General features: G+C 37.6%; 1 protein-coding gene across 6 annotated transcripts in view; it reads right to left on the bottom strand.

Annotated features, from left to right (window-relative positions):
* LOC133560773 (protein phosphatase 3 catalytic subunit alpha) overlaps nucleotides 1–25,101 on the bottom strand; it is a 217,713-nt gene that overhangs the window by 95,091 nt on the left and 97,521 nt on the right. For all 6 annotated transcript variants that reach the window (XM_061913688.1, XM_061913684.1, XM_061913689.1 and 3 more), the window contains exon 2: nucleotides 11,968–12,168. In XM_061913688.1, coding sequence (XP_061769672.1) covers nucleotides 11,968–12,168 — 201 coding nt within the window. The remainder of the gene's footprint in view (nucleotides 1–11,967; nucleotides 12,169–25,101) is intronic.

Below are 25,101 nucleotides of genomic sequence, written 5' to 3'. Positions count from 1 at the left end.
AACAACATGTTAAATATATTATTTTTAATACAACAAAAATACACACACATATATATATATATATATATATATATATATATATATATATATATATGTATATATATATATATACACACACACGTATATATAAATATGTATACATATAATAAATAAATACATATATATATATATAAAGTACTATCTATATACTGTATACACACACACATATATATATGTATATATATATATATATATATATATATGTGTGTGTATACAGTATATATATTTATATACTAACACATATATATATAAGTAGATATGTGTATAAGTATATACTGTATATGTATATATGTATATATACATATATATGTGTATATGTATATATGTGTATATATATATGTGTGTATGTATATATATGTATATATATGTGTATATATATATATTTATATTTATATATATATATCTTAATTGGATTATCCAGTGAATAGTGCTCGATACCGTGGTAGAGCGCAATATGTATGTGTGGGAAAAATCACAAGACTACTTCATCTCTACAGAACTGTTTCATGAGGGGTTCCCTCAATCGTCAAAATCTCCTGACGATTGAGGGAACCTCTCATGAAACAGTTCTGTAGAGATGAAGTAGTCTTGTGATTTTTCCCACATATATATATATATATATATATATATATATATATATATATATATATATATATATATATATATATATAACATATATATATATATATAGAACATATATATATATATATATATATATATATATATATATATATATATATATATATATATATATATATATACATACATAACATATATGTATATAGATTTTTTTCTTTTTCTTTTTTTTTATTCTTTGACAAAAATACAACATTTACAAATAAAACAACTTGCTATGAGTCCGTGGTTTGTGGCTAGGACACAATACCACATCCTCTTTTTCAAACAGTAGATACACACCAGCATGCCAGTAGATGCTGAAAAAAAAACAAGTGACATTTCATTTTATATTTTGTCATTACTGATAGGAATATATTTGCAGTAAAATTCAATGTAAAGTGCTCTTTCAGTTATTGTCTGACATAGGGCTGCATAAATCTGAGAAAAAACTTCATTGCCTTTTTTTTCTGCAAAATTGCGATTTGATTTGCGATTTTTATGTTTTACAGTACACATATAAATGCATACAACTCCGAAAATAAGTGTAGGAAGACATGTTACTTTTAGACGGTCAATCAACATATTCTTGTCTCAAGTCGCCACACATCAGAACAATATGCAATGATTTACTTAAAAAATGTTTGGCCTTAAGCAGACAGATTCAGAACTTTTGTCTACATCTACATTATAAATTGAACAAATAACCGATAAAATGTATACAGTATTTGTTTGCTTTGATGACATGTTTTTAAACATGATGCTTTTTTACACAGCAAAACAAAAAAGGACATAAACATGCTTGTAATGACAAAAAAACAAACAACACTTAATGTTGCTTTGGACAAAGTTCTGGACCGAAAAGGGAATTTTTCAATGGATTATCATCCTCAATCTTTACAAAAGATTCAAAATGTTATGAATGCATTTGATTTAATTGATATCTGGATATTCAAAAATCTTAGTTTAGTACGGTATACGTGGAGAAGACAAAACCAGGCGAGTCGTATTGACTATTTTTTGATATAATTTCCATTGCTAAACAAAGTGACTGCAATATCAATCGATGATAAATTAGGTTCGGATAATAATTGTATAGGATTAACTATTGCAATTGAAAATAATGCACGTGGGCCCGGATATTGAAAGTTTGATCAAATGCTTCTACAGGATGATAAATTTATTGAAAAAACAAAGCAATTTATTAATGACTTTTTAAAAAATAATGTAGGATCATCAAATCCCCAAATAGTTTGGGAAGCTTTCAAATGTTGTTTTAGGGGATATGCAATTTTGTACTCTTCATGGAAAAAAAACCCAACATAAAATGGCAGAACAGGAATTAAAGAAAGAAATTGAGGATTTACAATAAAAAAAATATAGATTGTAATGATAATCCAACTAGTGAGGAACTAAATTCCTTTACAGCCGAACAAGAAGAGTTAGCAGACTTAGTTGAAAAATAATTATTGAAAAGTTATGACTGCAACAGAGCAATCTGGATGAAAAAAGGTGAAAAGTGTTCAAAATTCTTCTTAAATATCCAAACAAAAAATCGTTCTAAAAAGAACATTTCCAAGCTTATTAACACAAATGGAAAGGTATTGGATACACACACCACATTGTTGAAAGAAATGGAAAATTACTTAATCAATTACGCAATCATGTGTGCTTCAAGGACTGTGTCCCTTGCAGACTGTGGTATCCATGTTGTGGGAACCAGAATTTTGGTAGCAGAAAGAAACAACCCTTTTGTGTGAGTGGGTGCGGATGAGTGTGAATGGGGGAGGGAGGGGTTTTTTTCTGGGGGGGGGATGATGCACTAATTGAAAGTGTATCTTGTGTTTTTTTATGTTGATTTAATAAAAAAAAAAAAAACACTTGCATTTGCCTGTGTGAAGTTGGGTCCCCCACCTTGTCCAAATCAATGTAATTATAATATATAATAATAACTAGGGCTGTCAAACAATTAAAATATTTGATCATGATCAATCGCATTGTTTATAGTAACTCAAAATTAATCGTAATAGTCGCAGGCAAATATCATTTTTCATCAATAAGTGTAACTTAAACAGATACTTTTGAAGTTTTCTATGTAATGAATGAATGTGTCTGATTTGATGTAATTTTTTTAAACATTAAGCTTTTTTTAAACAGCGCATCATAAAAAGGGCATAAACACGCTTTTAATTACAAAAAAATTACATTTGTATTTGCCTGAGTGAAGTTGGCGACCCCAACTTGTCCGAATCTCCCCAAACTAGTCCCTTTTTTTTGGAATTTTGCCAATTGTTCACAGTTATTATGAAAGAAATGTTGAAGGATGTTATTAATATATTTTTTTGCATTCTAAATATTAAATAAATGCGAACAATGAAGCCAATTGCCAGGCAAGTCTGCCTATTAAGCCCTTTAAAAACACTCATACACCTTCATTGATGTTTAATATACATGATGTAAGTATATAGGTAATTTAGTAACGGGTACATTTATCATAACATTTAATATTGCGATTTTGTTATTCTTGAAGCCAGACCTGTGTGTATTTCCGTACTTCCACGTGACAACCTCTGAGGAAGGGCAACAGTTGTGGCCGAAACCGTCAGGTTTGTAAATAAACAAAGGTCTGGCTATAAGAATAGCAAAATCGCATACTTTTTTAAAGACCGAATGAACCTCTTTGGATAACTTTTAATATTTACGTTTTTTGATCATTTTAAGCACGGCTCATTAATTTCAAAAACTCATCACAATGTTTGGTTTATTTCTTCATCACTGATTATTACTCACTGCAGACTTTATGAGCGGCAACGAACATAATAAAACATTGCTTACAGTACAGTGCTGTCATTAGAATGCCGACTCATAGGATGTTCATATATTCCCATTTAGATGAAGAATGTCCAGGTGAGATGCATGATTTATGATCTAGAATAAACTTACCGGCAGCAAGGAAGCGAGGAAGCAGCACAACGCTCGATGTAAACAAAAGCACACACGCTTGTGATCACGGCACCGCTATAATTAGTTTGTCTGCATTTGCGCTTATAATAAAAACATAGAGAAAACAAAACGGAACTGGTAAGATGCCGGGAGAAAAGGACAGCAACTGGATTTCCCAGCAAAAAATGGTAAGTTTTAAAATGTAAGCAGAAGAGACATACTGTGTAAAAGCGACAGTGACTAAAAGGAAACTCTTCTTATGCAGAACAAACATCCACTTCACTAATTGTGTTTTTATATACCAAACACTGATATCATATCTTTATATATTGTATCTGTTGATGTAGTTCAGTTAAAGTTGGGGAAAAAAAGTCTCATACCGGTATAAGTCAAAATGCCAAATATTGGCGCCAATAATCGGCCGATATTCGGTCGATGTCTGATATTTACATAGGTCATGTTAGAATTGCTTTGTGAAAAAGACAACACAGAGGTTAACAACCTTTACTATCAAAAGTGCCATTTTGCCCCCTCTAGCACTAATAAAAAACAGTTATGAGACATGAAACATAACAGCTTATAAACGTTTAAAAGTTCTAAAGGCAAATATATCAATTCATGCAGCATTCATTCAACTCGTATTTTTTTTCTGGATGTGTAGTCATGGTTAGCTTTCATGTGCACTCAAGAAACCGATGTCTCTACGACCTTGTTGTGATCCAAACACTTGAACATAAACTACCTGTTGGCTGAGAATGGGCTCTCTGTCAATCACAGAGAACTTGAGAGAGCCTTGTGAGTGGCATAGCAGTCCCTTGGAGGGACAGGTGAATAAACCGGGACCTCGGGTACTAAATGCTATGCCTTCTCATGTATGCTGGTATGACAACATTCTCTATAGTTCCTTGAAAAAGCTCATCTGCTGACTGAACCACATATTCTGCCTTTATTTATCTGTTCACTACAATGTGTTGGATCAATGTTAATGAGTATTTACATTTCCTCATTAAATTGACATGTTTTTGTCATTTTTGTCATTGTTTACAAATTGAGAGAACAAGTTCCTGGACATGGAAGAGTTCAAGAGTGTAGTTTTTGCTTTTGTTAACTTCTTGTGTACTATTTACTTTGTTTTGCTCAAACATATATATGTAATAAAAAATAATAAGGAAATGGTTTAAATATTGTTTAAATATTGCTACATTAACGCCCTTTGTTTTGTTTTTCCTGATTCTAACTGTGATTAATAATTGAAAAGCTAAATTATTCATTAGTATTAGTAGTATAGGTATCAGTATTTGTATGGTTAAAACTGCTCCTGCAACTATTGCTGTTGGACCAATACCTAAATGTGTAGAATGGCCCACAGTCACTTTTCATAACACAAATTATGCACTATAATAATAATAATAATAATAATAATAATAATAATAATAATAATAATAATAACAATAACAATTAGCTTTATTTTCTCTTAGAGAAATTTGTCCTGGACATTAAGACACAGCGTTTTACATACATACATACTTACATACAGTGGGGCAAAAAAGTATTTAGTCAGCCACCGATTGTGCAAGTTCTCCCACTTAAAATGATGACAGAGGTCTGCAATTTTCTTTATAGGTACACTTTAATTGTGAGAGACAGAATGTGAAAAAAAAAATCCAGGAATTAACATTGTAGGAATTTTAAAGAATTTATTTGTAAATTATGGTGGAAAATAAGTATTTGGCCAACCATTCAAAGCTCTCACTGATGGAAGGAGGTTTTGGCTCAAAATCTCACGATACATGGCCCCATTCATTCTTTCCTTAACACGGATCAATCGTTCTGTCCCCTTAACAGAAAAACAGCCCCAAAGCATGATGTTTCCACCCCCATGCTTCACAGTAGGTATGGTGTTCTTGGGATGCAACTCAGTATTCTGCTTCCTCCAAACACGACGAGTTGAGTTTATACCAAAAAGTTCTATTTCGGTTTTATCTGACCACATGACATTCTTCCAATCCTCTGCTGTATCATCCATGTATCCATTTTGGTATAAACTCAACTTGTCGTGTTTGGAGGAAGAAGAATACTGAGTTGCATCCCAAGAACACCATACCTACTGTTAAGCATAGGGGTGGAAACATCATGCTTTGGGGCTGTTTTTCTGCTAAGGGGACAGGATGATTGATCCGTGTTAAGGAAAGAATGAAAGGGGCCATGTATCGTGAGATTTTGAGCCAAAACCTCCTTCCATCAGTGAGAGGTTTGAATGGTTGACCAAATACTTATTTCCACCATAATTTACAAATAAATTCTTTAAAATTCCTACAATGTGAATTCCTGGATTTTTTTTCACATTCTGTCTCTCCCAGTTGAAGTGTACCTATGATGAAAATTACGGACCTCTGTCATCATTTTAAGTGGGAGAACTTGCACAATCGGTGGCTCAAAAAATACTTTTTTGCCCCACTGTATGTGATTGGTAATGCACTTTTCCACCACAGGAACTTTCTAATTTACCTGGGTAAATAGAGTTGCCCCTGTGTTTCCAACAAAAACCACCCAGGTAGATTTCGTTCTTCAAGAACCTTTCCGAGATCCTGCCTGCCAGGTGGGACTTCTGGAAGGTACCCGCAATCGTTTTAGCGGTGGGCTGTGCTGTCCAACGCTGACTGGATGAACACAGTTGGGAGTGTTCTTAGAACTTATTTTTCAAATGCACGACCGCCATTATAATATGCGCAGCGACTTGTTTATTTCTTACTACTCGTGTATTTATATAACAGCAAACTTGACAACGGAGAGAGAGAAGACAGAAAGTAGAACTAAAGGAGCTTTCAAAATGCAGGGAATTTTGTGGGGCATCTTTGTGTTCAAAAACGCTCATCAGAAATTATTAATTATTAATTATTAAATTATTAATCCAGCCATAGCCTTTAAACCAGACCTGGGCAAATTAAGGCCCGGGGGACACATGCGGCCCGTTGAGTTTTTCAATCTGGCCCGTCAGACATCCCTAAATAATTTTTTTAGATCTTTGAGATAAAAGTGTAGCTGCCATTATGATGTGCAATCATGTTTTCTAATGACCGTAAGTCTTCAACTATACAAAGTATTTCAATGGTTGAAAATCTGTGCTTATGGATGATATACCAGTTACTATGGTAATCTAATTAGTTACTATGGTAATCTAATTAGTTACTATGGTCATCTAAATCACAGCAGCTCAGACGAGGCACCAAGCAGTGTGGGCGGGAAGCGTTTCCACAGACGAGGAAGGAGGTTTTCACAAAAAAGTTCTAAAGCTTAGTGATATATAGACTAGTATAGAATAGAAAGTACTTTATTGATCCCTGGGGGAAATTCAGCAAATATTAGATTGTAGGTGGGTTTATTTGATAGCCTTTGCATTCATTTTTCACTGTTTGTTGCGTTTCATTTGATTGGAAAATATGTCGATCGAAAAGGGGTGTAACGTTCATATTTTGTCAAAATTCAGTGTTTATCGTTCATAGACAAATCTAAAATTCCATTACGTCTTTTCAAGGCAGTATAACTGCTATAACTGCTAATAACATAACATTTTTAGCATTTAGTCAGACATTATTGTGAGGTTTTGTATTAGTGTTCCTAAAAATAGATATACCGGCCCCCAGACACATTTTTTTTTCTAAATGTGGCCCCTGAGTCAAAATAATTGCCTAGGCCTGCTTTAAACTATATGCAGTTTAATGTTTATTATTTTTTATAAACTTCATTTCCTTACACGAAGCTACGAGAATTTAACAGACTCTTTTTAAAAGTAATTACGGAGGAGTATGAAGCCGCTCCTGCTTACTACTCTGACTTCGTTGGACAATGGTGAACTAAAAGGAGGCAGCACACAAGTGGAACGAAGGTAAATAACATCAAATATTAACTACACTCCATTTGTGTAGTTATTAGCCTCAACCCAAGGGAACACAATGCTAATGCTAATAAACTAACGCTAAAAACAAAGTGTTTTTGTTGTCGGCATGAGATAAACGCTGACATTTATATTTATATATTGTTATTTACAGCTGAAACAGACCATAAAGAAACCTGATGTATTCATCATTTACTGAGAGGACGACTGTCTGACTTTTGGACTTTGCGGACAAAAGCCTGACTTTATAGGAACAATTTGGTACACTTTGTTTCATAAATCATATCCTTCTTTACATTATAATTTTGTATTTCATATACTTATAAATGAGCAAAATAATTCTGACGTAATATTGTCTATTTACAAGGTATCAGTGTAGAAATGTAGTAAACTACTCCTCTATTCGTCATCAACTTGATTTGTATGAACTACCCTGAACTGTGAAATACGGTGGAAAAACAAACCACACACTTCTACAGGAACCTTACAGTTACAGGGACTAGAGGTTCCAGGAACTTTTGGTAGAAAAGGGCCTATAGATGATTTGTATCGGAATCGGTAGCTTAAAACCGTGATCGGAAATTCCTAAAACACGACTAAAGTGTTATTATATATCACTATCGGGTTACAAAATGACCTATATTGGGATATATATTTGTTGTCCATATCACATAATTTTGCCATTAGATGTTAAAACATTTTTTTTAATCAGAAGCGAGCCACACTTTCAAAGACATGCACCTGGGGATAGGTTGATTGGCAACACTAAATTGGACCTAGTGTGTGAATGTGAGTGTGAATGTTGTCTATCTGTGTTGGCCCTGCGATGAGGTGGTGTCTTGTGGAGGGTGTACCCCACCTTCCGCCAAATTGTAGCTGAGATAGGTACCAGCGCCCCCCACGACTCCAAAGGGAATATGCGGTAGAAAATGGATGGATGGATGGAGCCACACCAAGTAGACTGAAAAGGTTGGATAGTTCAGTACAATTGATGCAGCTTACATTGGAAAAAAGCAAATTGAGATCAGGGAATTCAAACAGGAAGTCAGGGAATCGTATTTTTTAAATAGTCATTTGTTACTTATCACATTTAGTCCGATCTCTCTGGTCAGCCCTTACATAAGAGGCACTGTCACTTCATTTTTAGCTCTTTCTGCTCCCTGAAAAAAGCCTCAGGGGAACAGTGTGGTTGTTGAGCAGCAGGAAACGGGCTTGTTTTATGGAATATGCATGCAGGGTCTTTATTTTTTTGGAGTGATGAATTGTTGTCATAGAGGCGGTCTCACATTTGCAACACATCAAAGAAGCTTCATCACAAAGTCTAATGTAGGACGGACGGCACTTGACCAGGAAGAAAGGCATGTACATCAGTAGTAATTGTTTGGGCTCCCAGGCTCACCTTGTTGGTGTGAATTAGCATTTATGTATTGGCACTTGAGAGCAGCAACATTAGCAACATGTGCTGACTGGTCCACCTATACTGAAGGTTCTACACAGTTGCTATGGCAAAGACAAAAAATATGCCCGGTTATAGTTTATTATCTAATGTCCTTCATTATTTCTTTCTAAAAAATTCACATGATCAACATTGAAATTGCTTTTTTAACATGTGTATATAAATGTTTGTTGCCACACTAAAGATGTAACGGTATCAAATCTCACGTAACAATATCACCACAGTATTAACTTATATTTGCATATCTCATGACAGATTATGTGTGTAATATTGGCTGCATTTAAAATAGTTGTTTGTGTGGCATATTGTTCCAGACCACAGCAAATGATACCCAGCTTGCAAAGATTGTAATAAATCCATCAGAAGAAGACAGCCTGCCGTTTCCTTAAAGGGGAACATTATCGCCAGACCTATGTAAGCGTCAATGTATACCTTGATGTTGCAGAAAAAATACCATATGTTTTTTTAACCCATTTCCGAACTCTAAATGAGTGTATTTTGGCGAATTAAACGCCTTTCTATTTATCGCTCTCGGACCGATGACGTCAGAACGTGACGTCACCTCGGTAATAAAGCCATTTTCTCAAACACATTACAAACACCGCATCTCAGCTCTGTGGTATTTTCCGTTTTTTCGACTATTTTCTGGAACCTTGGAGACATCATGCCTCGTTGGTGTGTTGTCGGAGGGTGTAACAACACTAACAGGGAGGGATTCAAGTTGCTCCACCGGCCCAAAGATGCGAAAATGGCAAGAAATTGGACGAAATTTGTTCAAAATACGAGGGTGTGGGGAAAGTCGACGAAATGGTCAGTCGTTTGTGCCACACACTTTACCGACGAAAGCTATGCTACTACAGAGATGGCAAGATTGTGTGGATATCCTACGACACTCAAAGCAGATGCATTTCCAACGATAAAGTCAAAGAAATCTGCAGCCAGACCCCCAGTGAATGTGCCGGAGTGTCTGCACATTTTACCGGCGGTACTAAGGCAGACATGGCACAGAGATGTATGGATAACCTGCAGATGCATTTCCAACGATAAAGTCAACCAAATCACAAATGTGAGTTTTGTTGATGTTACTGACTTATGTGCTAATCAGACATATTTGGTCGCGGCATGACTGCCAGCTAATCGATGCTAACATGCTATTTAGGCTAGCTGTACGTACATTTGAAACTATATGTACATCCAGCGTTTCCCTCCACCCACATTTAATGCCAAACAAACACTTACCAATCGATGGATTTAAGTTGATCCAGTGTCACAAGATGCGAAACTTCCGATCGTTGAGCTGCACATTTTACCGGCGATACTAGGGCAGACATGGCCGAATAGCATCAATAGCTATTCGCTCAATAGCTTCAGTTTCTTCTTCAATTTCGATTTCGCTATCTGCCTCCATACTCCAACCATCCGTTTCAATACATGCGTAATCTGTTGAATCGCTTAAGCTGCTGAAATCCGAGTCTGAATCCGAACTAATGTCGCTACATCTTGCTGGATGGCGTCACAGGAAAATGGACGATGGCTTCACAGATAGCGAAAATCAGGCACTTTAAAGGATTTTTTAGGGATATTCCGGGATGGGTAAAATTTTGAAAAAAACTTCAAAAAATAAAATAAGCCACTGGGAACTGATTTTTATAGGTTTTAACCCTTCTGAAATTGTAATAATGTTCCCCTTTAAACTTGTACACACGCATCTATCATACCTTTGGCCATTATCCATCCCTCCATTTCTACCGCTTGTCCCTATTGGGGTCCTTTGGCCATGGGTTCGAGGTGTGGTGGGGGAGAGTATATATTTTCAAGTATTTCTTATATATATATATATATATATATATATATATATATATATATATATATATACATATATATATATACATATATATATATATTAATATATAATTATATATATATATATATATACATATATATATATATATATATATATATATACATATATATATATATATATATATATATATATATACATATATATATATATACATATATATATATATATACATATATATACATATATATATATATACATATATATATATATACATATATATTTATATGTACATATATATATATATATATATATATATATATATATATATACATATATATATATACATATATATATATATATATATATATATATATATATATATATATATATATATATATTACGTTCATGAATGAGTATATCCGTTTATTCAATGGAAAAGTCTGATCTACAAAATTTGCAGGCAGCATACCCCTCCCCCTTTGTGCTGTCCTGGATGAACTGAAATTATTTTTTCCAATCATTTTGGAACTTGCAAGGGTACTTCGTCTTACTCGTCGTCACCATGTCTCTTCTTTGTTCTTCTGCTTCGTCTCTGTTATGTTTTTGGACATTACTACTTGCCGTAGTATTGAAGCAATGCATGATGGGGATCCGGATGTTGTGTGTCAGTGTATTATTTTGCCGGCTGGAATAAACACATGCTGAGAAATTGCTCCGTGCCTGCCTACTTAATGGGTTATAGATAAACATACGGAAACGTATATTATAGTCCCCTTTTCAGGTGAGAGAGGACGCTAAATGCAGCGCCTTTAAGGCAGGCCCCCAATATTGTTGCCCGGGTGGAAATTTGGAGAAATTCAGGAGAATTGATGCCCTGGGAGATTTTTAGGAGGGGCATTGAAATTCGGGAGTCTGCCGGGAAAATCGGGAGGGTTGGCAAGTATGACCACCGCTCTCATATGCGCTCTATTGTAGTGGCCATGCGGAAACTATGTCTGCATAGTTAAAGTTCCGGGTACTTAATGCAGTCTGAATTTTATAATTTTATATTAGTTACACCCATTAAACAAAGAAGCACAATATAAATCAAAGCCTTTTCCAAATCAAATGAATACATTTAATCGATTAATCGTTGCAACTTGTCGTTGTTTGTTAATAAACATTTTTTTATCCAGTTGGTTATTGTCCTCAAAGATCATAGAAGAACAAACTGACCTGTCACTGGAGCCTCAATGTCCAGCAGGTTCTTCTCTGCACGAAGAATGGCTGCTCCCTCCCCAATTAGCCTGAGCGCCACCGTCTCATCCATGCGCCCCTCCTTGGTCAGGTGGGCCTTGAGCACATCCACCTTGGGCTTGCCCTCGCTGTCGAACACCTCCTTAGCTGTCAGGCGGTGACTAGGCGGGAAGGGGACGGCTGGGGTGGGGAAAAAAGACAATGTTTGAAGAAAGTCATTAATATCCGCTGCAACATATTACAAAGAAAGGACAGTGACAACTACCAGGAACAGTACATCAAACATGAAACAAAATTATAAAGATTATTAGAGCACTACTCAGTTTTCAATATAAACTACCGTAAATGCTACAATCATTGTTTAAAATCAACTAAACCCAGAATCTTTGATAGTTGCACTATCGAGTCTGCAAAAGCAAATGACTGCTGATTTGCATGAGGTCAGAATGCATTGACTATAATTGGCTGTAAGCAACCTTTCAAGAAAAACGCTTTTTAGTTTCTTCGAGTCAGACAAGATTTTGGTATAATAAAAGGTATATCTCACCTTGAAAGCCCAGCACAACATACAACACACCCAGGCTACCACATGTTTACACCTCTGGCATCGGGGAAGAGATACCTGTCCAATGAATCTGCTTCCAAGGACCCTTTTAGCCATGGCTCAATTGTTTACACCATAGAAAAGTTGCTAGCTCTCTCCTACACCGGAGTCCACGGGGTGAAACCAGAGACTCCAGCGGCGATACGAAGGAAAAGGCGAGGCTGTAGGGCTGGCGTTAAGCGTCGGGAGACGAATCAAAGGTTTGAACCATGTTTACCATCCGTTGTCATGGGAAATGTTTTTATATTCCTAAAAAGGCGTAACATAACATTTTTTAAAAGTACTGCTCTACAGTGAGGTTTTGGTGACTTTACCGAGGAATTTCTGAAACTGAAACAATACAAAAAGAATGCCATTGTAAATTAATAATACTAACACAGACTTTTGTAAATGTGTTTGCATATTAGCTAATGCTAACAACGCTAGCTTGATTACATCACGATGGCACGTACAAATATGCAGGAAATCACTCCTACAAACATCACAATAAATAGTTGTAGTTATATTGTAAAACTTAAAAACATTGCTTGGAGTGAAGAATCAAGAATCAATTCGTGTAGAAGACGGAATGGCACTAGTACTTCCGGTTCAAAGCCCTAAACGGAAGGACATACTAGAGATGTTCACCCTATTCACCTGCTGTGATTGAACTCATCCATAAGATGGTGCCGTAGCACAAACAATAACACACCTTTTCAGTGTCTCTGCTTGTTTAAGTTAAAGTTAAAGTACCAATGATTGTCACACCCACACTAGGTGTGGGGAAATTTGTCCGCTGCATTTGACCTATCACCCTTAATCACCCCTGGGGGAGCAGTGGGCAGCAGCGGTGCTGCGCCCGGGAATCATTTTTGGTGATTTAACCCCCAATTCCAAGCTTTGATGCTGAGTGCCAAGCAGGGAAAAATGTATCCCATTTTTATAATCTTTGGTATGACTCGGCCGGGGTTTGAACTTACAACCGACTGATCTCAGGGTGGACACTCTCACCACTAGGCCACTGAGTAGGTTTAATGAAAACAACTTGTTCAAAGAACAAGTTAAAAATCCAAAAATAATAAACCCAAGGGTATAAAGCATAAGAAAAGGGTAGTGGCTTACAGTCTGAAATTTACAATACGTACAAGTTTCGGAAATTCCAATTACTGCCTGCTTCCAATTAACACCAAACCTCTTTCTATTTAAGGTAAATAAAGCCCCTGCTCCAAGTATGTATTTATTGCACTTTTATCTCCTTTACATTGACTTGTATATGAACTTATGCAACAGCAGTCTATCCTATTAGTAGTATTCAATCACTGCTGCAGAATATACCGCAAAGACAAAAATGCTTTTTACTTCCAAATGCTCTTTCAAACGTAACATTAACGAAGAGGCCTCACTCTCAGTTTTTGAAGGATAAACGAGTGGGTCGCTTTAAACCGAGACTCGCCAGCTGGTGGTTATGAGTGTGTAACATCTATCCCTTCCCGAAGGTGACATCAGCGGTAATCAGACTCTGGCGACCCTTTGCTCAGCGAAATGATATGCGGCGTTCCCGACTGACCATTTTTTTTTTTTTTTTTTAAACTATGTAACAGGTGTGTGTCAATCCCTGCAAATTTAGCGTTTCAAAGTGCTGAAATGCACCGCTCCGCCTTAGCCTAAGCACTGTTGGGAGCATGTTGATTCCACTCAGGTATCTGGGGCAATGGCAAACCAGCGTCTGATATAGAATTACACCAATCCCTCGGTTGGCCTCCCCACCGCACCTGCTGTGCAACTCAAGCCTCTTCTGACTGCAGCCTACTGGCACACTTCACTTTGACGCAATAATAGCGGTTCAGCTTATTCGTTTTATTTTCGGGCTTCAGGCCTGAAATTATTCAAATGCTTTTCCTGTGGTAGGCACACCCCAGCGCCACAATGCAACCCTTTCAGGGCAGCCGTATGACATAACACTTTGTAAAATTCCAAGCAGCGAAGAATAACACTACAACCTGAGAGAAAGCAGTGCTTGTTGCACCCTCAACACATCCTGCTTTCATTGCCTCCAGTCATGACAATGGAAACACTGAACTTTCCCCTTGTGGAATTTTCAACAGCCCTCCTGATTAACGGGAAGGCTGGCCCTGCCAAACATTGCAAGGCGCATTGTCACGGCGCCTGTCAAAAACACGCTTCTTAGCATAGCGATGAATGACAACGACGGTGTTTATCTGACCGAGCGTTTATCCGTCATTTTCACAGCTGCGAGAGGCAGTCTTCATGCACGACTCTCTAACGCTCCATTAGCAGCTCGCCTTCGTTAATTCAAGCGTCACTCCCTCCTGTTATGTAACTGGCGAGCTGCACTGCAGACTTGAATCTGGCATGACGGAGCACCGGAGGAGAGAGACCGGGGCGCCTGAACTTTCCTTGGAAAATTGCCTCAGATTAGCATTGTAAATTCCATGCATGAAATAAAAAATTTCTAATTACTCAGAGGGCTTTGGAGAATAAATAATATGCTTGTAGAAAAGCAGCTGTGTTTCTGTAAGAGAATAGCTTTTAACCTCCGACGTTTCACACACGCATCAGAAACGTCACAAAAACAGGAGCTCATCACCTGTAACATGTTCAGGCGTGCAACTTGCAAATGAAATAATCGCAGAAGACTCAAGTCAGCTTGAGATGTTTAATTCCTTTGTAGACAGCAGCTAGAGGCGGCCATTGATCCGTTATGTTCTGGTTCTTTGAGAACGTAAACGTCAGGTTGTAAAATATCAACCATGTTTTGTGTTGATTAGGGCTGGGCGATATGGATAAAAAAGTATGTATCAATATTTTTTTACTTAAACTCGATATTCGATATATATCTCGGTGAAAGTATAAATTAAAAGATATTATTTTTTGAGCGATATTCAGTGAAATTTAAGTGAATGACAACTCTACTGTAAACAGTCAGTGGCACTTTTATTAACCCAGTTAGTCAAGATGGGTATTAACAGAACAGAAAATAAACTTTAAGTAGTACAGAATTACATAAATACAATAGAAAAATATTATTTCTACGTAAAATAAATAACATAGCTGTGCAAATAACACAAAATGTAACCAACTCCGATAAAAATATACATTCGCAGGCAGGCACTTTGCCTCTGATTGGCCTGTCCCTAACCAATTGTGACTCATCAAAGTAAACAACCAACCAATCATGGATGTTCTTATATGTGCAAGCACGTCTTGGAAGAAGGAAGGGGAGCGGTTTAGAAGCCCATGGAGGGAGAGCGGGAGAAAACAACGAACACAACAAATAAGCGGCGTTTGGTCATTTTAACGTGAAATAAATTATTATCGATATTACAATATTTTCTTAGATCATATCTTCTTTAAAAATATATCGATATATCTTACAAACTCAATATATCGCCCAGCCCCAGTGTTGATACAGTTTATTTTATTATTTTTTAGCTATTCAAGACAGGCAAGACAAGAGCACCTATGTCCAAACAAGGCTGGATAATTAAACAACCAAAATGTCTTTATTTCATATGTAAATGCTCCAACTAACGACGTCAGTTACAGTCAAGTCACAATTAGGAAGTGCATTGTTGCACAATTTGAGGGGCAACAGTATTCTCCAATAGTGGTCAGTATGCAGCCTTTATGTACCACTGCATGCGCTTTAAAATGTTGCTACTTCGGCCCCTTGTACACTAAGGCTATATCTACATTAAGTCGTTTAACCCATTAGACAAATAATAATTTAGCTAAGTCCACACTAAACCATCGTTTACGGTTCCCCTCCTCAGACAATTTTTTACACGAGTAAGTGCTCCGTGTATTTCTTGAATCTCTGGCTCTAAGCTTTGTATGGACTCATTGATCGTTTACAAACTGACTTCGGAGAGGAAGTGACGCCAGAAAGACTGCGCCCCACACAGGAAGTGACATCAGAAAGAATGCGCCACAGCCAGCTTTATAATAAAGCGGTTTTGTAACTCGGAACTAACCACTGTAAATATGGAGACGAGTCATCCAGACATGCCCGTGTTTCTCCTTCCGTCTGTACAGACGCTTGTGGAAATCACACATAAATACCTTAAAGGGGAACATTATCACAATTTCAGAAGGGCTACAACCAATAAAAATCAGTTCCCAGTGGCTTATTTTATTTTACAAAGTTTTTTTCAAAATTTTACCCATCATGGAATATCCCGAAAAAAGGCTTTAAAGTGCCTGATTTTCGCTATGTGTAAATCCACCCGTCCATTTTCCTGTGACGTCACATAGTGATGCCAATACAAACAAACATGGCGGATAGCACAGCAAGATATAGCGACATTAGCTTGGATTCAGACTCGGATTTCAGCGGCTTAAGCGATTCAACAGATTACGCATGTATTGAAACGGATGGTTGGAGTGTGGAGGCAGATAGCGAAAACGAAATTGAAGAAGAAACTGAAGCTATTGAGCGAATAGCTATTGAAGCTATTCGGCGATCGCCTTCTAACCAACGATTTCATCTTTTGACCACTGGAGCAACTTAAATCTGTCGATTGGTAAGTGTTAGTTTGGCATTAAATGTGGGTGGAGGGAAAGGCTGGATGCAAATACAGCTACAAATGTACATACAGCTAGCCTAAATAGCATGTTAGCATCGATTAACTGGCAGTCATGCCGTGACCAAATATGTCTGATTAGCACATAAGTCAATAACATCAACAAAACTCACCTTTGTGATTTCGTTGACTTTATCGTTGGAAATGCATTTGCTTTGAGTGTCGCAGGATATCCACACGTTCTTGCCATTTCTGCCATGTTAGCATCGATTAGCAACGCAAGGTACGGAAAACAGTCGAAAAAATGGAAATTAACAGAGCTGATTTGACTTGGTGTGTGTAATGTGTTTGAGAAAATGGCGGATTGCTTCCCATTGTAACGTCACGGGTGAAAGGTCATCGCTCCGACGGCGAACAATTGAAAGGCGTTTAAATCACCAAATTGACCCTTTTAGAGTTTGGAAATCGGTTAAAAAAACATATGGTCTTTTTTTCTGAGACATCAAGGTATATATTGATGCTTACATAGGTCTCGTGATAATGTTCCCCATTAAGAGAAAGCGATTGCAGCTATTTTGGATACAACACTTCTTAGACGGCAAGACAACTTTCCAATGTCCAGGTCAGCTGTGATTCTACTTACCGGAAAACTTTGTCCATTTGTCGAAGGAGAGACAAAAAGAATGCGGGCTCTCGTGGATGTGATAAAAAAGGTAGTGTGTGCTTTGTATTACCTGGCCGACGAGGGAAGACTATGGAAAACGGCAAATGCTTTATGGACTGGCAAAGCAGACTGTATCAGTTATTGTCCGCCATGTATGTTGCAGACTCAGGTCCAGAGTATATAAAGTCAACAAAGACGAATGGACAGTGAAGGGGAAGACAAAGGAGTGAGGAGTGTCCTGACAAGATATCTAGATCCCTAGATTAATTGATGTAAAATGTTCTTTATCACATTGTTTATTTTCACATGTCCATTAAAGATTTGATTAATTTATGATGGCTTAGGTGTGATTCAGTAAAGTAGGGGTCTACAGCACACTGGATTCCAGATTTTATTGAAATACCACAACACTGGATATTGTTCAAATAAGTTAAAATTAAGAACCTTCACACAAAGCAACACCGGAGGAGATGATGACGCGCGCATTTTCCGTGCATACGTACTAGGTCGCGTTGCGCCAGGGGACGGAGTGAGTAAGGGTGTCTTAAACGACCAATGTGTGTGTGTGTGTGTGTGTGGACAAGGATAAGGTAAGGTGAAATTTACCCTGGATAACCTTAGTGTAGAAGGGGCCTTAAATAACCAAAATGTCTTAATTTCACATGTAAATGCTCCATCTAACGACGTCAATTACAGTCAATTCTTGTTTGTGCACAATTAGGAAGTGCATTGTTGCAGAATTTGAGGGGCAACAGTATCATCCAATAGTGAGCAGTATCCAGCTTTTATGTACCACAGCATGCCTTTTAAAATGCTGCTTCTTAGCTGTTGGTGTGAAATTCACTTGCTGCACTGTTGTTTACGGTGAAGTCATCAGTGGTATTAATGCTGGCTCAACAGTTTTATCCTCACTTCTTTTTCAACAATAGTTTTGTTGTGTTGTGTAACATACTTCTCAATGAATGACCATGTCGTCAAAGAAAGCTATGTTTTAATTTCCACTTGACCTCAAAAATCAAGTTGTTACATGTTTTAAATCTGTGAAATAACATATGATCTCCATTTCACACCTTGTCCTCTCTGCAGTTTCGGAAAATAACATTCCCTTTTGGATTGCGGCGGTAAAAATCAATACAAAAAGTGCCTTGGATGAAATAACATTGAGCTAAGTGTCATTGTACTGTCGTCAACCATATCAACAACCTCGAAAAAAAGATCACAGAAACACACCAAATTGTTGAGGAAAGATTGCATCTTTAGAAATACAGTTGACGGTGCACAATACACCCCGACATAAGAATTACAAAGGTCTGTTTGGAATATACCTGAAACATTGATAAGTATCGATGTTCTAATGCAGAAAAGCCATTTGACTTGAGGTCTTGCCGTGCACTGTAAAGGAATTGCGGTATATGCTTATGATGGACTAAGCCCCTTACGTTCACTATCAATAAAGGGAAAATTAAAACTTGGTGGTTTTTTAACAATGAAAGCCTCTGTGCATGCAAAAGAGGATGAGCGAAAAGCCTTAAGTAGGCCACCGGGTGCAACTCACTTTCTGGAGATAGCCAACTTTGTTAATTGAATTAAAAAGCAACAGAAAAGGAACATGGAGTATACTGTTCAGCATAAATAAACACTTTGTTTTAACAGAGAATGCTGCTCACTGGTGGTGGAATAATGCTGGCCCACCAGCGTATTTTCCAGACTATAAAACGCACCGGGATATAAACCGTACCCACTAAATTTTAGATTTTTTTTTTCTATTATATAAGCCGCAAATAAATTACATATACATGCATAGGTATGTACACATATATGTATATATATATGTAGGTGTGGGGGAAAAATCACAAGACTACTTCATCTCTACAGAACTGTTTCATGAGGGGTTCCCTCAATCATCAGGAGATTTTAATGGAAGCATTCACATACAATGGTTTATATAGGGCACAGAGTGGGTGGGTACAAGCAGGCGTAGGGTGTGGTGATTGGCTCATGTGTTACCTAGGAGGTGTTTCCGTCTGTGGCGGCAGGTTGAAATGATTTCACTGCGCTTGTTGAGGGATGATAGATCTGGATGATATATAATAAACAGTTTCTCTTTTAAGCATAGGTTGCATCTTTTATTACCACTGTTGTAAGGTGTGCTGGATGCAAGAATTTGCCATGTTATTGAATGTTCAACATTATTGTCTTTGAGGTTCCAAATGTGTTTGCTGAGTTCTGTAGAATTCCGCAAAGTCTTGTTTCTAAAGGAGGCGTTGTGATTATTCCATCTTGTTTTGAACGCTCCTTCGGTTAATCCTACGTACGTGTCGGATGTGTTAATGTCCTTGCGTGTCACCTTTGCTTGGTAAACGACTGATGTCTGTAAGCACCTTCCGTTGAGAGGGCAATCAGGTTTCTTGTGACAGTTACATTCATTATTGGTTTCAGAGTCGTTTAGTCTGGGGGTAGGCAGTCCTTTTGCAATTGCTTTGTTGTGGTTTGAAATGATTTGTTGCATGTTGTTCATACAGCTGTAGCTCAATTTAATGTTGTTCTTGTTGAATATTTTTCTTAGGGTGTTGCCTTTGGGGAAGTGTTTGTCGATCAGAGTGAGGAACTTGCGGCCAATGTTGGTTGAGACGTCTTTGCTGAATGGCGGATTGTACCAGATTATGTTGTTTCGTTTTCTGCTCTTTTTTGGTTGGTTTCCTGGAGTGGGTTCATAGGTGAGGGTGAAGTTGTATCCGCTTTCATCAAGTGCTTTCTGGTACGGGGGGGTTGCTTGGTCGAATTCACGATTGAAGCCAACAAGCAAACCGTCAACTTCCTCGACGTCACTTTCAACCTGAGAAATAACAGCTACCAACCATTCACGAAACCCAACACAACACTCCAATACGTGCACCATGACAGCAACCACCCACCCACCAACCACGAAAAGAATACCTACCGGAATTAATAAAAGGCTATCGATGCTGTCATCTAGCAAAGCTGAATTCGACCAAGCAACCCCCCCGTACCAGAAAGCACTTGATGAAAGCGGATATAACTTCACCCTCACCTATGAACCCACTCCAGGAAACCAACCAAAAAAGAGCAGAAAACGAAACAACATAATCTGGTCCAATCCCCCATTCAGCAAAAACGTCTCAACCAACATCGGCCGCAAGTTCCTCACTCTGATCGACAAACACTTCCCCAAAGGCAACACCCTAAGAAAAATATTCAACAAGAACAACATTAAATTGAGCTACAGCTGTATGAACAACATGCAACAAATCATTTCAAACCACAACAAAGCAATTGCAAAAGGACTGCCTACCCCCAGACTAAACGACTCTGAAACCAATAATGAATGTAACTGTCGCAAGAAACCTGATTGCCCTCTCAACAGAAGGTGCTTACAGACATCAGTCGTTTACCAAGCAAAGGTGACACGCAAGGACATTAACACATCCGACACGTACGTAGGATTAACCGAAGGAGCGTTCAAAACAAGATGGAATCATCACAACGCCTCCTTTAGAAACCAGACTTTGCGGAATTCTACAGAACTCAGCAAACACATTTGGAACCTCAAAGACAATAACATGGCAAATTCTTGCATCCAGCACACCTTACAACAGTGGTAATAAAAGATGCAACCTATGCTTGAAAGAGAAACTGTTTATTATATATCATCCAGATCTATCATCCCTCAACAAGCGCAGTGAAATCATTTCAACATGCCGCCACAGACGGAAACACCTCCTAGGTAACACATGAGCCAATCACCACACCCTACGCCTGCTTGTACCCACCCACTCTGTGCCCTATATAAACCATTGTATGTGAATGCTTCCATTAAAATCTCCTGATGATTGAGGGAACCCCTCATGAAACAGTTCTGTAGAGATGAAGTAGTCTTGTGATTTTTTCCCACACCTACATATTGCGCTCTACCACGGTATCGAGCACTATTCTCTGGATAATCCAATCAAGACATATGTATATATATATATATATATATATATATATATATATATACACTTATATATATACACACACACACACACACACATATATGTATATATATATATATATATATGTATATATATATATATATACATACATATATATATATATACATACATATATACAGATTTACATATATATATACACACATATATATATATATAAATACATACATACTGTATATATATACAGATATACATATATATATATATATATACATATACACACATATACATATACAGATATACATATATATATACACACACATATACATATATATATATATATATATATATATATACTGCAATGAGGTGGCGACTTGTCCAGTGTGTACGCCACCTTCCGCCCGATTGTAGCTGAGATAGGCACCAGCGCCCCCCGCGACCCAAAGGGAATAAGCGGTAGAAAATGGATGGATGGATATACACACACACACACACACACACACACACACACATTTATTGAAACGGAAAAATAACCAGATATTAACAGTAAATGAACAAGTACATTAATAATCAATTTTTACAGCTTGTCCTTTATTTTGACAAAACAATAGAATGAAAAGTGACACAATATGTTACTGCATATGTCAGCAGACAAATTAAGAGCCTTTGTTTGTTTTCTTACTAATAAAAGACACATTTTCTAGTACGTTCACTACTTTATTTAAGGACAAAATTGTTCTTGGACTGCAATAAGAAATATCTATTTAATGAACCGTAAGATTTTTTGTTAAAATAAAGGCTTTAATGCAATTTTTTGCGGTGCCCTTTATTTAGAAAAGTATCGAAGATTATCGAAATACATTTTGGTACCGGTACCAAAATATTGGCAAATGTTTCTGGTTGTGTCCGGCAGAAATACGGATAAAGCGACCGAATTGTCACGAATCGGGGACGTTGTCATTCCGACCCCAACGCGGAGTTTAGCAGACCCATTGTCGGGTAAAGGGAAAGGTGTTACCCATAACAAAAAAATCAGCCCTGCAGAGAACGTCTCCCCTGTGCTCCTCGACTACGGTCGAATATTTTATTGAACGCATTTTATATTGATATCAATTATCACTGTCACAAAACCAATTAAAATCATATGTTAAGGCAACATTGTACTTGCTGTCCCCCACTTAATGCGTAACGTGCGGGAAAAATCTGAATACAAATACATACTTTTACCTAATGTTACACACTATTCCTGATGCAAGCTTTAACCCAGTGGTTCTCAACCTTTTTTCAGTGATGTACCCCCTGTGAAATGTTTTTTAATTCAAGTACCCCCTAATCAGAGCAAAGCATTTTTGGTTGGGAAAAAAAAAGTGATACAGAAGTAAAATACAGCACTATGTCATCAGTTTCTGATTTATTAAATTGTATGACAGTGCAAAATATTGCTGATTTGTAGTGGTCTTTCTTGAACTATTTGGAAAAAAAAGATATAAAAATAACTAAAAACTAATTGAAAAATAAAAAGTGATTCAATTATAAATAAAGATTTCTACACATAGAAGTAATCATCAACTTAAAGTGCCCTCTTTGGGGATTGTAATAGAGATCCATCTGGATTCATGAACTTCATTCTAAACATTTCTTCACAAAAAAATAAATCTTTATGGAACGTGTCCACAAAAGATCTAGCTGTCAACACTGAATATTACATTATTGCATTTCTTTTCACAGTTTATGAACTTACATTCATATTTTGTTGAAGTATTATTCAATAAATACATTCATAAAGGATTTTTGAACTGTTGCCATTTTTAGAATATTTTTGAAAAAATCTCACGTAACCCTTGGCATACCTTCAAGTACCCCCATTTGAGAACCATTGCTTTAACCTAATGAAAGGCTGAGGTTATATAAAGTATGCAGCCAAACTTTAAAGTATTTTAATAATGAATATATTAATAATTGAAATGCTGGTTACATAAACATGATTTGCATAGGTCACCATTTTGTAATTGCTGCTGAATTACTACAGAGCTTACACAATATCTTTAACATACTGCAACAGGGTGTAATAAATAGACCAGGGATTTGCTCTTTTATATTATATATATTATATTTATATATATATATATATATATATATATATATATATATATATAAATGAATAGATATGAATATATAATATAAATATATAGTTTATAAATTTATATTATATATATGAATATCCATCCATCCATCCATCCATCCATCATCTTCCGCTTATCCGAGGTCGGGTCGCGGGGGCAGCAGCCTAAGCAGGGAAGCCCAGACTTCCCTATCTCCAGCCACTTCGTCTAGCTCTTCCCGGGGGATCCCGAGGCGTTCCCAGGCCAGCCGGGAGACATAGTCTTCCCAACGTGTCCTGGGTCTTCCCTGTGGCCTCCTACCAGCTGGACGTGCCCTAAACACATCCCTAGGGAGGCGTTCGGGTGGCATCCTGACCAGATGCCCGAACCACTTCATCTGGCTCCTCTCGATGTGGAGGAGCAGCGGCTTTACGTTGAGCTCCTCCCGGATGGCAGAGCTTCTCACCCTATCTCTGAGGGAGAGCCCCGCCACCCGGCGGAGGAAACTCATTTCGGCCGCTTGTACCCGTGATCTTATCCTTTCGGTCATGACCCAAAGCTCATGACCATAGGTGAGGATGGGAACGTAGATCGACCGGTAAATTGAGAGCTTTGCCTTCCGGCTCAGCTCCTTCTTCACCACAACGGATCGATACAACGTCCGCATTACTGAAGACGCCGCACCGATCCGCCTGTCGATCTCACGATCCACTCTTCCCCCACTCGTGAACAAGACTCCTAGGTACTTGAACTCCTCCACTTGGGGCAGGGTCTCCTCCTCAACCCGGAGATGGCACTCCACCCTTTTCCGGGCGAGAACCATGGACTCGGACTTGGAGGTGCTGATTCTCATTCCGGTCGCTTCACACTCGGCTGCGAACCGATCCAGTGAGAGCTGAAGATCCTGTGGGGAGTGCTCAGAGAGTATGGGGTATCGGACTGTCTTATTGTGGCAGTCCGCTCCCTGTATGATCAGTGTCAGAGCTTGGTCCGCATTGCTGGCAGCAAGTCGGACACGTTTCCAGTGAGGGTTGGACTCCGCCAAGGCTGTCCTTTGTCACCGATTCTGTTCATAACTTTTATGGACAGAATTTCTAGGCGCAGCCAAGGCGTTGAGGGGTTCCGGTTTGGTGGCCACGGGATTAGGTCTCTGCTTTTTGCAGATGATGTAGTCCTGATGGCTTCATCTGGCCGGGATCTATATAACATAAATATATAGTTTAAAATAGCATATATTAATGCAGTATGAAGAAGAATGTTTTAATGTAGA

This window comes from Nerophis ophidion, linkage group LG10, assembly GCF_033978795.1.
Source record: "Nerophis ophidion isolate RoL-2023_Sa linkage group LG10, RoL_Noph_v1.0, whole genome shotgun sequence".
Lineage (NCBI taxonomy): Eukaryota > Metazoa > Chordata > Actinopteri > Syngnathiformes > Syngnathidae > Nerophis > Nerophis ophidion.
This window is presented reverse-complemented; position numbering and strand designations above follow the sequence as displayed.